Source organism: Emys orbicularis, chromosome 11, assembly GCF_028017835.1.
Source record: "Emys orbicularis isolate rEmyOrb1 chromosome 11, rEmyOrb1.hap1, whole genome shotgun sequence".
Lineage (NCBI taxonomy): Eukaryota > Metazoa > Chordata > Testudines > Emydidae > Emys > Emys orbicularis.
The window spans coordinates 31,980,924-31,995,044 of record NC_088693.1 but is presented as its reverse complement, the minus strand read 5'-3'; the positions used below and the strand labels follow the sequence as shown (position 1 = coordinate 31,995,044).

Sequence of the window (14,121 nt, the reverse complement as noted above, 5' to 3'; positions counted from 1 at the left end):
ATAAAGGAGATAAATATAGGCAAAGGTCAAAAATGAAAAACTATATACCCATGTGGAGGTGAATAAGGAAGTGGGGATGTATATTATTTGCATTGCAGTGGTACCTACATTACCCAATCAGGGCCACATTGTGCTAGATGCTATATAAACAATTAAAAAAAGACGGTCCCTGCTCCAGAGAGTTCATAATCTAGAATTATGACAAGATACAACTAATAGAAGAAAGAGATGAAATGGTGCAAGGATGAGAGCTTTAATAGCAAAAATTTTGAAGTAGGTGAACTAGAAGACCTAGTAGTGGAATAGGACCGTGGTGATAGTGATTATTATTTGTATTACCATAATGCCTATGAGCCCTAGTCAAGGACCTGGACCATTGTGCTAGGTGCAGTACAAACAGAGAAGGTCCCTGCACCAAAGAGTTCATAATCTAAGTAACAAATGACAAGAGATGGATGCAGACAGTCGGGGGAGTGTAAGGAAATAATGAGATAATATTGGTTATAGACTACGACACATTTCTGAAATATGGCAGAATTATGAAAAAAATTGAAATACTGTAATTGCCAGCTCTAACCTATGCAAAAATGATAAATTAGATTGTAGAAGTGGCAGGGCAGCAGTGTCATTAGAAGAGTCAATAGAATCTGAGAATTTTAGTGGAAGAAAACATAGTATAATCTGTATAGATACAGAACCCAAATCATAAGAATAAAACTATGCTAGTAGGTTTATTACCAGTCTCTAGATTAGGGCAAATGATATTGAGTACTTAATGTGGAGACTAGTGGTATTGAGTATTTAATGTGAGGGAGGCGGGAGGCAATTAAATCTAATAAAGCGCTAATAATGGGTGACCTACCTCCATATAAACTGCTCATGTCTCAAAACAGAACAGTATTTAGAAAAGCAATTCATCAATACGTTTATCTGATCTTCTTGGACCAGGTAGTTCTGGAGTCCACAACAGAAGAGGTGGACATGATTTGTTTCAAAAGGTAACTGCAGTTGAACCACTAAGTGAGACCACCGTATAATGAAGTTCAACCACAACATGGGAAGGGTCATACCAAAAATTAGTGCTTGCATTTTAGAAAGGGTTTTTTTTTTTTTTTAAATGAAGCCAATAAAAAAATGAAAAAATTAAAATCTTTACTCAGCGTGGAGGCTATCTAAGAAACTATATCACAGTCACAAAAGTGTGCCTTTAAACAGTGCCTGCCTCAGAGCTAGTCCTTTCAAGCATTACATTGCGGTGTCTGTCAGATGAGGAAGTGCCAAACAGCAGCCAGGCACCAGGACTGCATGATGATATTCTATAAGAGTTCTGAAGGAACTTAGGAATGAAGTGGCTGAGCTGCTAATAAAAATATACATTCTCTCATTAAAATCGACTGTTGTAACAGATGACTTGTGAGTAACAATTGTACCTGTCTTTTATATATTTATAAAAGGTATTAGGGGTGATTTCTGGGAATTACAGACCAGTGTGCCTTGTGTTACTACTCAATAAATTGTCTGAACCAATAGCTAAATAGAGAGTTATAAAACACCTAGTTGAACATGATATGTTAGAGACATACCAACATACCTTCTGAAAAGGAAAAATATAATTTTCCTTTCCAATCTACTAGAATTTTTGTGTGTGTTCCAGCAGAATATTGGATACAGAAATACCAACTGGTGTACATGTAATTGGACTGTGTTTTTTTTAGCAGGATAATCACTAGTTGATACCCATTGATTGAAGTGGAGATTACTCTAAGTAAAAGATTTCTGAAGCTAATTTTCATACAGCTTGTTTTATGGCTCCAGAAAGATTTATAGAATCTTTTGAAAGTTTTGGGCTGTAGTATCCAATACCAAATTTTAAATACTCAAAACTTGATTTAGATTTTTTGTTTGTTTGTTTGTACAAGGCCTGATTTGCATGTCCTCCTATTGAAGTAAAATGGGAGTTTGCTTAAGTCAAGACTGCAGAATACAGCCATATATATATATATATATATATATATATATGGCTGTATATATATATAAAGGATAGACATGGCAATGTTGTTGTCAGTTTTGGTCATGCAGGGCCCATGGGTTATCTCTGATCCTGCACCACTATCTCTAGGGAATAGAAAAACGTTCGACTACTAAAATAATTACAGAGATAAATGCTATAGCTTTTTACCATCTTTTATATTTCAAATTTTTTATTAGGATTGTTAATGTTTCCAGATAATATCTGTATTTTATAGGAAGTGAATGGCAATAACAGAGGATACTACATGTAAAACTACACAACAGTTCTTTAAAAAATGTGAAAAGATGTGTATAAACTTTCTATAAGCATGAGGGTTGGGCTTCACATGATTAGCATCTGTTTTTGATAGTACAATTTCAAGTGTTGTTTTTTCCCCTCAGGACATTTATTCAGAACAGCTGGGGATCAACCGTGTAACCTGTCCACAGTGTCGAGTGCCTTCCCAATGGTCAGCCACCCAGTCTTTGGTCTACATACAGCCAGCTCAGGGCATTCAGAGTTTGGTGGCTTGGGAACACTTGGTACTCCCACAGCCTTAGCAGCACATCCCCAACTAGCACCTTTTCCAGGTAAACATCTGTTACAAAGAATATTCAACCTTATGAAGAAGAAACAATGAAGTGACCTAATTCAAATAGACTGTGATTTATTTTACATCAACAAGCAAGGTAGAAGAGGTTCAACTTTCCTGTGTCAAAGACCTCAAGATTTGGGGCTGGGCAAGGTCCAGGAGATTCCGGAGTGTAATTTACAATGTGAGGAAAGGAAAACATTGCAGATTGGCTGAGATTATCACTAATAGCCTCTCAAGAGTGGTCCTCTAAGAACCACTGTAGTGTGTAACAGAAGTAATAGGTGTTCTTGCCAATAGTGAGGTTTAACCAGACAGACACTTGGGTTTTTTTTCCATCTTAACATGCCTTTGTTTCTATTAGGTGTATAATGTTCATCACAAACAATAACATTGGACGGTATTTATTTAATATTGAGAAAAGATGCAAGGGTAATGGAGCTATTCTCCCTTTTTTGGGGTAACTTCTTCAATTGTGTTTTCTGTCCGACACCTGTAATAGTGAAAATTCTAACCAAGCTCAAGAGATAATGGTTGATTTTAGTTGTCCTTTGTCAGCTCAAGCTGTGATTGATTGATAAGAACCATGAATTTTTTCTTCACTTTGGGGGTCAAGGACAATGGGTAAAATTTTCAAAAGCACTTTAATGACTTAGGGTGCCCATGTCTCATTGAAAGTCAATGGGACTTAGGATCCTAAGTGCCTGTCACTTTTGTAAATGGGACTTGGAACCTGGGTCCTGTAGCTAGTTTTGAAAATTTTACCGCAGGTGAATAGGTACCTACAAATTGTCAAGTTGTAGCAACTCAGTAGGGTCCCAAAGTATGGAACTACTACAGACACTGCTTTAGGGTAATGATTATTATTGCTCTCCCTTAGATAACTGTTGTTACTGGTAATACATTTTTATTCATGGTGTCGTCTTGTAAAATCTGTACAATAAGCTCTAATAAGCCCTATCCTAAACGAAATTGTAGAATTCTGTGGGAGATCGTTTTTTTGCATGTACAAAATTGTGCTCCAGAGGCATCTGACTTCCAGCTTAAGGTGTCAGATATTCTGCTAGTATTTTCCCACATCCTAATTCTGCTAGTATTTAGAACTCTTTAAATCCCCTCTCTGAGGAAACAAAACCTCATATCTTAATACACATTGAGCATCCTAGAGAAGTGTGGGTGTCAAAATTTGTTTCCTGAAGATTGCAACAGAATATTTTCTCACGAGAAAGGGATTTTCTTTTCTAGGGACTGAACTTTGTGTAAAGACTGTTTAAAAAAAAAAATAGAATTTGTAAGAGTAGAATTCTACCTCCAAAATTCCACTTGGCTTACTCATCCTCTCTTGATAAAAACCCTGAGCAAACCTTATAGCTAGTTCTCTTGTAATCTTTTACATTGTTTGCCAAAATGACCTAGTTATATTTTAGAGATCATATCAATAGAACAGAAGTAGAATGTTGTCACTAGATAAAGGTTCACAACTAGACAGAGGCAAGGCATTTAGAGGAAATGCATGTTGAGGTGTAGTCTAGAAGGTTAAAATTATATTCAGAGCAGGAGACCTTGATCCTGGGACAATATTGTAGTTCAGTGATTTGTCTCTGTTATGCTGAATGATTCATGCAGCAGTAACCATTTTATCTACTGGATGTTGGTGCAATAGAATGACAGTTACTTACTCTAAGCCTTATTCTGAGAGATGTTGAACATCCACATTTACCATAGATGTCAATCCTTTGTGTTTTAAGAAAATTGTTTATTTTACTTCAATGAGAGTTGCATTTCCTCAGCATTACTTAGGATCAGGCCCTAAATCATTACTTATCTGCTTTTCAGTGATGGTCTTGGAAAAGAGACCTCTTGGGTGCTTCAGTTAACCCGGAAGCATCTTATCTATAAAGGTACAGTTTTTTTATGACTAAGATTGTACATAGAGAGAGTTTTAGTTTTACGTTTTCTCAGAGAATTTTGCTTTGCTGTCCTGCTAAAAGACTGTCTTGAGTTCATACATCCCATTTGGTATAATATCAGACAATATAGAAAGTTTACATAACTATACATAGCTATATAACTATACATAGCCATTTTTTGTCATTTGAATCTTTGAAGGTGGTACTTGGCACCAGGGACAAGCAATTTTATTGCTTGGTATTTGTGTTATTCCATCCTTTGTGTTGCCCTGTCACCATTCTCTTTGTGTTCCCTTCTTAGCACATGGTAGTGCATTCTCTTTCTCAGGTAGTCTCCACATCTTGATACATCTCAAATATTCTTACCTTTTCCTGAGCAGTAATCACCTTCTTCCACCACATTTTACTGTGAATTCATTGCTCTTTGTTTTGTTTAAATACTCCATATTGAGTGACCCCATGGCAGGTTATAAGCTCAGTGTATTTGTCACCAGCATTGGTTACAATCCAGTTTTCATAACCATTAAGAGTGTAAGCCAATGAATGTAAAACGTGACACGTAATCTAACCTTCCGTTCCAAATGCTCTTCTTGAATAGTAATTCTAAATGACTGTTTAAAATAAAAGGCTAAATTCTACTCTCAACTACACTGGTGTAAATCAGGTGTAACTTTATTAATTTCACTAGGGAAATTGACATCAGTGTAAATAACAGCAGAATTTGCCTCCTGTTGGTACAATTTCCATCTTCATAGTGTATTGAAGTTGGTACCATCTCTTTAAAAATGAAGCATTCCTGTGGAGCGGAGCAATGGATTCTTCAGGTTCTCAACTTGATCACACGGAACTTATTCAAAGCTGAAGCATATGCTTGCTGCTTTTTTAAAGTATATTTGATTTTGTTTTTTTAAAAGCATAATTGCACAGAGGAACCCTTAAAGGAGCAATTTCCAAGAGGAGGACACTAATTCAAAAAATGACATGAGTTAGATATAAAAGGACTATTTGTCATCTAGTCTATCCTGTTACTTGTGCAGATTATTCCCTACTGTGTATTTTCTAGTGCTCTGTCAGTCTATACTTTTAATCATATTGGTAATAGGAATTCCAGTATTTCCCTTGGAAGCTTACTCTATAATCTTATGCTCCATTGGCCTGATCAGCAACACTGAGAGAGGTTATTTGGTTTTTGTTGTTGTTGAGTAAAATAGCATAATTATGTCTTTCCTTACTGTTGAACAACCCAATCAAAAGAGCTGCTTCCACCACTTAAAAAAACAAAACAAAACAAAACAAAAAAAAACAGTGTGGCAAGCCATGAAGGGAACTGTAAGTTCCCTGTCTCTTTCAGAAGTTACAGTATTTTATGTAGCAGTACACACTTGCTTAACTGCTTTGTTTTATTAAGTCCAAACTTTTTTTGTACTTATGTCATATTTGCATTTACAGATCTTATTTCTGTCACTCTTTTGTTACAGGTAGTATAAGATCATGACCCCCTCCCCCCCTTTTATTTAAAAGAAGATTCAAAAAGGTCTTCCCCTTGCCAGAACATGAACCAGTTGTTTTACCAGTTTTGGGAGGTGGGGAGGAAGGTTGTGTTTTGTTTTGTTTTTTTTTAAGGAAAGGAGCTTGTTCTTTTAACAGTTTTTTATTCCTTTAGAAGTGATGTAAAAGTTCTTTTCTGGATTATGCTGTGTGTTTTGGTTTGTTGCTGAATAAATGTGTTCATTCTAACAAGTGTTTTTAAATTGGCTCCACTGCAGTAACATCAGCAGCTATTACAAACTATGGCCCTGATACTGCAAAACAGTTGTCTTGGGCAGATCCGTATGCCATCATGGATCCCCGTACAAGCTCAGGCATCAACATTGTTGGGCAGTGAATGGTGCACAGGTTATCTACCTCACTAATAATCTCTGCATCAGAGATGTCTGTGTGTCTGAGGTGCCATATGTACAGTATAACTGCAGTGTTGTTGTAGCCATGTTGGTCCCAGGATATTAGAGAGGGGGTAATGTCTCTTATTGGTCTAGCTTGAGTGCTCTGTAAGCTCAAATGCTTCTCTCTTTCACCAACAGAAGTTGGTCCAATAAAAGATATTACCTCACCCACCTTGTCTCTGTTTTATGTACAATATTTAATATATAGTATTTTGGGGACTTTCCAGGTGAAAGATGCCACAAAAATTCTAAGATGCTGTTCTGTTTAAAATTCAATTATTTTGATTACTAAGGGACCATGTCAAATGGTTGTATATTTGATCTGCCTGAAAAAAGGAGATTTCATGAATTATTCAAGACTAAAACTGGTTTCCTGTTTTGTTAGTAAAACAACAAACCATGTTACATTATCAGTTTATTTCAACGTTTTCAAAGTGAGATTCTCCTCCCCTACTCAGGCCTCTTTATGTTGTGTAGAAGTGCAGGAGTGGCATAAATGAGCCCTGACAGCACTTTCTGGCTGTGGGAGGATCTCCCCCCTCCCCCTTGTGCATGCTCTGTAAAAAACAACAACTAAAAGATTGCCTTTTAAGGACCCTTTTTTTCAAGTGTTGGTGTAGGGGGAAAACTGAGGCAGGGCTGGGGGCACAATGGTCATGTCTGGGGCAGAGCTGTACAGGTTCCTGGCATCACTGTGTACCACAGGACAATCCCAGTCTATCTCAGTTTGGAGAGGTCCCCAGGGATGTTCAAGTTACGATAGAGAACCCAGAGTAGATCAAAATTGGGAGGGTTCACACCTGACATAAAGGTACCTTAGCACCTTGTCTCCCTGGCCTGGGAGTTCTCGGGTGCACCTCTTAAGAGGCTCAGCATGGACTCACTCTCACTCTTCACATGGCGGATGATAAGCATGCAAAAGTGACCTGTGTTTCCTGATGGTGTTCTCGAGCACCAATGTAATTTTGGTGTGGTCACCTCAGTATTGCAAATTATGTGTGTGGTTTTTTTATGTGCTTGTTTTCAAAATGGGAATAAATAAAAATTTAGGGTGTAATTTTCAAAAGCTCTTAAATGACTTCAGAGTGTAACTCCCAGAGAAAGTCAGTGACACTTGTACTTCTAAGTCATGTAGGCACTTTAAAATAGGCAGAATTTATTTTGTGGATCTGCTGTAAATTGCACACAGAAGCTTCATTAGATGAAGATTAAAAGAATAAATTGAGTGGGATAACTAATGTTTGGGTTTTTTCCTTTTTCTTCTTCTTTGAGGTACAGAATGGTGGCGAACAGATGTGCACACTCGTACAGGGGCTGCTTTTTTTCCACCTCTTCTGGGAATTCCACCACTATTTGCTCCTCCTGCCCAGAATCATGATTCCAGTTCATTCCATTCAAGAACTACAGGAAAAAATAGTCGAGGTGGTTTAGAAAAAGGTAACAGCTGAAGTTGTAACATGAATAAAACAAGCCTGAGCCTATATCATCTGTTTCTGGTAGTGTGCATGAGTTTTACTTTGAATTCATCATCATCATCGCCATATCTAAACAATTTAGTATGAGTTTATTTTGGCAGTGGGGCATCAGGCATACAAGTGTGGGCTTTCAATCACTGAATACCACTTCTAGGACATATATTTTTGATTTCTTGTTTTTCTATGATTATATATCTAGGCCATTGCATACTGAGTATACACAGCAGATTTGTTTTTAAAGGAGTAGGTTGATAAATAAGTCCATATTCAGTCACCTGTAGCAAATATAGTTCCACTATGTTGTCAAAGTTGGGGGCTGGCTCTGGGAGACTGTACCCACCTCCAGGGCAGCAGCATGTAGGGAAAGGTGGGGAAGAGCCATGGGATATCATAATTTTACAGATGTTCCTGTTTTTCACCTCGCTTCCCCAGGAGATTTTGGGGGGTGGTAGTTAGAGAGGGCCCCTCCCCTTGCACACACCCACATCCTGTGTGTCATTAAGCCCAGGTGTTTGGGCCAGGTGCTGAGTTCAGGACTTGTGCCTTAGTCATGCAAGCCTCTAAGTGCCGGCTCTTTAAAACAGATGACGGTGCAGCAATTGGACATGGCCTTCAGATTTCTTACTGCAATCATTCCAAATTCACACCAATAAAACCTTTATCCAGTGCCATCACATATCCTCTCTCTATGTAATATAAATTATAATTTATATAATTTAACTGAGATCTTGATGGATGGGCAGTAGTCAGGAAATTTTTGGCATCCTCTTCCATGCTCCCAAGTCCACGTGCTCAAGATTCCAGAACCCCAGAATGGGAAATTATGTGTGTGTCAAGGATTACCTCTTGAAAAACTTAGTTTTTGAAACCTAATTTGTAAAACTAAAACTTGTCTGATTTAAAATGAAATTCTTTCAAGTTTCTCACTTTTTCTTCATTGATCTCTCTCCATTCCCCAATAGGCCTTGTACAATAACAAGCTGCAGATGCAGCTTCCTACACACACTTCTGTCTTTGCCTTTAAGATATGAAGGGATTCCTCCTAGCAGAGGCTTAGCACAGTGTATGTTTTTAAGCTCTTTATTTTGCAACAGAGTAAATTATACCTTTACTGACTAAACTTTGAGTGTATTGTTGAAAATAGACAATTCTTGATTTCTGACAGTAAACTACAAATTATTCAATCCAGTCTTTTATGTCTCCTCATTGGTATTGTCATGTTTTCCTTAAAAACAACAACAAACAACCCCCCCCCTTCCAAATTACTCCTTTTCTTGGGGTAGCAGTGTTTTATAGGTCCAGTATATTGTAGGATTTAAATATGTCTTTATCTGAAGGTTCTGATCTCTTGCTACAGGTACCCTTAATATAGGCTAATATGACCATAACTCATTACAGAAGTGACTGCTTAATGTCTGCGATTCTGTAAACCACAGTTTTTAATTTTTTTTTAAGGTGTGAATGGATCAGTAAATGGGAACAGTACAACATCAGTATCTGGGGTCAACACATCCGTATTGCTCACTACCACCGCAAGCTCTGCAGGACAAGCAAAGGCTATAACCTCAGGAGCGGGAGGTCGCAAATGTAACCAGGAACAAAACAAAAAACAGCTATTGGATACCAGAGCTGACAAAATCAAAGATAAGGTAAATAACCTAAAAAAGCTGCTGATTCATGGCTAAAGATGTAAGATTATAGTATTGGCCTTTAAAACTCCATTGTCTGCAATGAAGATTATATTATAAAGTGTTTTGTCCCCTTTTCCAATGTCTTGGGATTTCCTTTTTCTCTAATGCAGGATTTCTCACCTTGCACCAGTTGATTATGCTCATTAACTAAAAGCCAGCATTAGAGCTTTATGTGTAGGTTCCACTAACCTGAATAGATTAGTCATACTTGGTCATGCATGGGAAGATAACATTGAATTTCATAGTAAAAAGAACATTCTGGCACTTTGAGAAAAGATTCACATATCTTCCTATGTGGGATTTCCTATCTATGAGGTAATGGAAGTACTATTAGTGGCCTCAATTCAGCAAATTACTTAAGCATATGCCTAACTTTAAGCACAAGTATTTTCATTGAAGTAGGATTACTCACATGCTTAGTTAGGCACCTGTTTAAGTACTTTGCTTCACTGAGTCCCAAGTTACTTATGTCCAAGCAATAGAAACTGGAGGCTAGAATTCAGTCTCCTTGTGGTTAGAAAGGAAGGCACTTGGACAGTACCAGCTGCCAATAACTAGATTAAATGTCAAAGGATAGAAGTGCATTAATTCTGATACTTTTTGTGAGAATCACTTGATACCATAACCACCTTGCCTCTTCCCATTGCAATGGTCTATAGGTCTTTGTTTCCAAATGGTCTCAGTGAAATTAATTAAATGTGAACTTTAGTCAGAATTTTTGAAGTAGATTTGATGTTTATATCCAGCAATCTACCTAAGATTCAGTTAGTCCTGAAAATGTTCATTTTCTAGATATAGGTTTTTATTAGATCGTTGCTGTTCCACACTACATTCTCAATCACTATATGTTTTTAATTTTATTTTTTGTGTGGCTTGGGACATGCAAAACATCTAAAGATCTAAGATTTTTAGGTGTTTTAAGATGCAGGCTTGGATAACTTACTTACTTACTTACTCTACTTACTCTTGATGACAAGCTTATCTAGGGATATTTTTACAAAATCTGTCTCACCAAAAGTATAAAATACATTTTACCTCAGAATACTGTTTAAACATGCACCCTCTAACAACCTTCAAATGCATTAGAAAGTTCTGCTATACATGTGGGAATCTTATTATGCTTTTTAGATACTCCAGATTTGTTTATTAAATTTAGAAATGGAGCAGTTGAAGAATAATTTTGTATCAGTTCATAAGATTTGCATGCAAATGTGTTCAAATTTCTGCCTCATACACAAGTAGGGAATTTCCCAGGACACAGTATCTTTAATAATACCTCTCTTTATGTATCCCAGGTGTTTGCTTGCTTTTTACTGCCATTAAGCACAGTGCCGAAGGTATTAGAATTTTATCTGTCTCTACTCCAGATTTCTCTTCCTGCAAAGTAGTTTGTGGCATAACCATGAAACAGTAGAAATCATTCAAATTTCATTTTTTGGACCTGAGCCTCAGTCTCCAAACTGAGCTGGATAAGCCAATTATCAACCTTTGATTTTAATCTGAAGAAATCATTCTGATTTTCACTGTCCCTCCTCCCCTCCTCTTTATATTGTCTGTTTCCTTTAACTATCGGTTCTGAATCATTGGTAGATTTTGTTCTGTTACTGCTCTTCCACCTCTATTGTTTCAGTTCACCAAGTATCACTTGGCTTTAAAACCAAGACAGTTCTTTATCTATTCAGACAGTTTACCATGTATACTGCTTACAAAAATTGACTGTTTTCACTGTTGCATCCAAAGCTGGGTAAATTACAGAATGTCCAGAGCTTTTGTCTGTCAAAAAATTTTTGTTGTCATTTCCCTCAGAATGTAACCCGATATTTGTTGGTTCTCATCTCTTTTTTTTAAATGATATTGACTTTCTTTAAATCAGAACTTTCTAATTCTGTCCCAGTTAGTGTTCTCCATCCTGAGCTCTTCTTCACAGATCCATGCTTGGGTCAGTACCATGGACCTGATAGTCCTTTATCAATAGAAGATTTCAATTGGGTTTCAAGCCACTGGTGTCAAGACGTACAGAAAGCTATAAACAAGAACTCAGAAATCCCCTCTTCTGTTACATTTTTCCCCTCACCTGTTTCCTCACCTGTTACCTGGAGCCATTGTTACATTTGTGTCACTTACTCACTTTTGTGTTTGGCATTTTAAATAGAAACTCAAAGGTTGAGGAGTTGAACTGAAGTTAAAAATGGGGGAAGGGATTAGGGTGGGATTTTGAGTGATCTGTTGGGCACATGGAAGATGGTTGGAGGAAAATAAATGGGCAAAAGTGAAGATCGCATCAGACCTTCAGTGCAAAGGAGTACTTCACTATTTTTGGTGTTGGTGCCTTGTCTGAAGATAAAAGGATTAAGTGTGAAGATGGTCATTTTTTCTAGTTCAGTAGCAAAGTAGAATCAAGAAGAAGTGCTGAGGTATTTTGAGAGACATAGGCTAATATTTTCAAAGATGTCCACGGAATTTGGTCACTTAATTACTTGCCAGTTGCCTTAGATAACTAAATAACTTTGCCTCTATATTTGTAGTAACTGTGTATCTGTAAATGTAGTATTCCCTATAGTAAGGAAGTTCAGATAATACTTCAGATACTGAGGTAAACATATCTATTAAGTTGATGAAAACATGTCAGGATTTAAGGGTGACAATTCTCTATATAGCCCTATTAAAGCTCTGTGCTGTGAAGAGCTTACACTTCTAGTAAGGTCAGATCAGGACAAGAGTTGAGGTAAATAATAATAAGGGTATGAATTTTTCAGACATAAATTTAGTCAACTTCAGTATTTTGTTGCTCCTCTTGGAAATGCTGTTTCTTATATCTGTGCTTTGAAACATAAGGTGCAATTTAATTTATAACATTGGCTACCTTGCTTTCTATTTTTTCTTACTGTCTATAAGAGACTATACTCCCTATTCATCTATGTTAAAACAACTTATTTACCTACATCTCTGTTATTGGCTTTCAAAAATTTTTTGTTTTTAATTTTTATATTGTTTTTCCGTTTCTTTAGCTTCATTCTTTGGTTATAGTCCTCTTCTGTAACTGACATTTTAATTTAAGCATATGTCCTTAAATAATGTATCTGTACTTTCTTGTTCATCTACACTAGGTTTTTTGTCTCCTAATGTGTTATCGATAGGTAGGGTGACCAAACAGCAAATGTGAAAAATCAGGACAGGGAGTATATAGGAGCCTATATAAAAAAAGACCCCAAAATTGGGACTGTCCCTATAAAATCAGGACATCCGGTCACCCTATCGATAGGTAACAAGGATAACCCTAAGTCATTATATTTTCATTCTTTCGAGCAGTTTTCAGTTCCCTATTTTGTTGGCTCTATGCCTTTGGGTATAGCTACACTGCAAAAAAACCCTGCAGCAGCAAGTCTCAGAGACTGGTCAACTGACTCAGGCTCATGGGGCTCACGCTACTGGACTAAGAACAGCACTGTAAATGTTTTCAGTTGGGCTGGAGACTTGTCTCTGAAATTTTGTGGGGGGGCGGGAAAGGGTCTCAGAACCTGAACTCTAGTCTGAGCAGGAACATCTACGTTGCTATTTTTAGTCCCATAGGGCGAGTCCAAATCAGTGGACCTGGGCTCTGAAACTTGCCTCTGCAGGGTTTTTTGTTTTGCGTTGTAAACATACCCTTTGTTTCTTACAGTCCTACGTGCATTCTTATAGAATTTCCTCTACTGAAAATGTATATCTCTTTGTTCTCTTGTTTTGGTCTTGTTAGGCTCTTAAATATAAACATAATATAATGGTGATGGCGAGCTAACTCCCCTCCCACATCTTTATCTCAGATGATCTCAGAATTACTCATCACTAAGGCTAAAATTGCTCCTTTTCTAGTTTTCCCACAGTGTAAGTAAACAGTAAATGCCAGGTGCCCCAGAGGGAGTGGACCAACAGGCAATGATCAAGTGATCTCTCTCTTCCCTTAAGACTTCCTCCACCTTTAACTGAGTGTAAGAAGTAGACTACATAGGATAAATTCAGGGCCAGATTCATCAGCCTGCTGTGCTGCTCCAGCAACACAAAACATTTAAAACTGGTGAACAATCTATTTCAGGGTTCCCAGGGCGTACAGGAATTTTTTGGTTGGGTTGGGCAGGGCAGGGCTGGCGTGCACCCCAGTTCTCCCAACCTGGTATAGGAAGGGTGGATGAGGAAAAGAAGGCAGAATCAGGGAGTTGCTACTTCATCTTCAGTTTATGTGAAGTCCCTTGGGTCCAATGGCAGCTGGTGTGAGAAAGAACAACTCTATGGCCTTGTGCCAGGTCAGGTTGTGGCTTGCTGGTCAAAGGATTCAGGATTTGCAAAGGTGGCTTAATACACTTTTGCTACATCCCTCACCCTCTAGAGCTGTAATGTTCACTTTTGGGCTTTTCAGCTGTATTTGATTCATAAATTTCAATACCACTTAATGTCAAGTATTGAAACTACTTTCTGGCATCACCTCACCAAGCATTATCTTGCGGGGCGAAAAACTGCTTGTT

General features: G+C 37.6%; 1 protein-coding gene across 1 annotated transcript in view; it reads left to right on the top strand.

Moving 5' to 3' along the window:
• The window catches only part of BAZ2B (bromodomain adjacent to zinc finger domain 2B), a 278,152-nt gene that overhangs the window by 146,542 nt on the left and 117,489 nt on the right, over window positions 1-14,121 (top strand). The window contains exons 5-6 of the mRNA XM_065413148.1: window positions 7,729-7,893; window positions 9,387-9,580. Of these exons, the coding sequence (XP_065269220.1) occupies window positions 7,729-7,893; window positions 9,387-9,580 (359 nt within the window). The remainder of the gene's footprint in view (window positions 1-7,728; window positions 7,894-9,386; window positions 9,581-14,121) is intronic.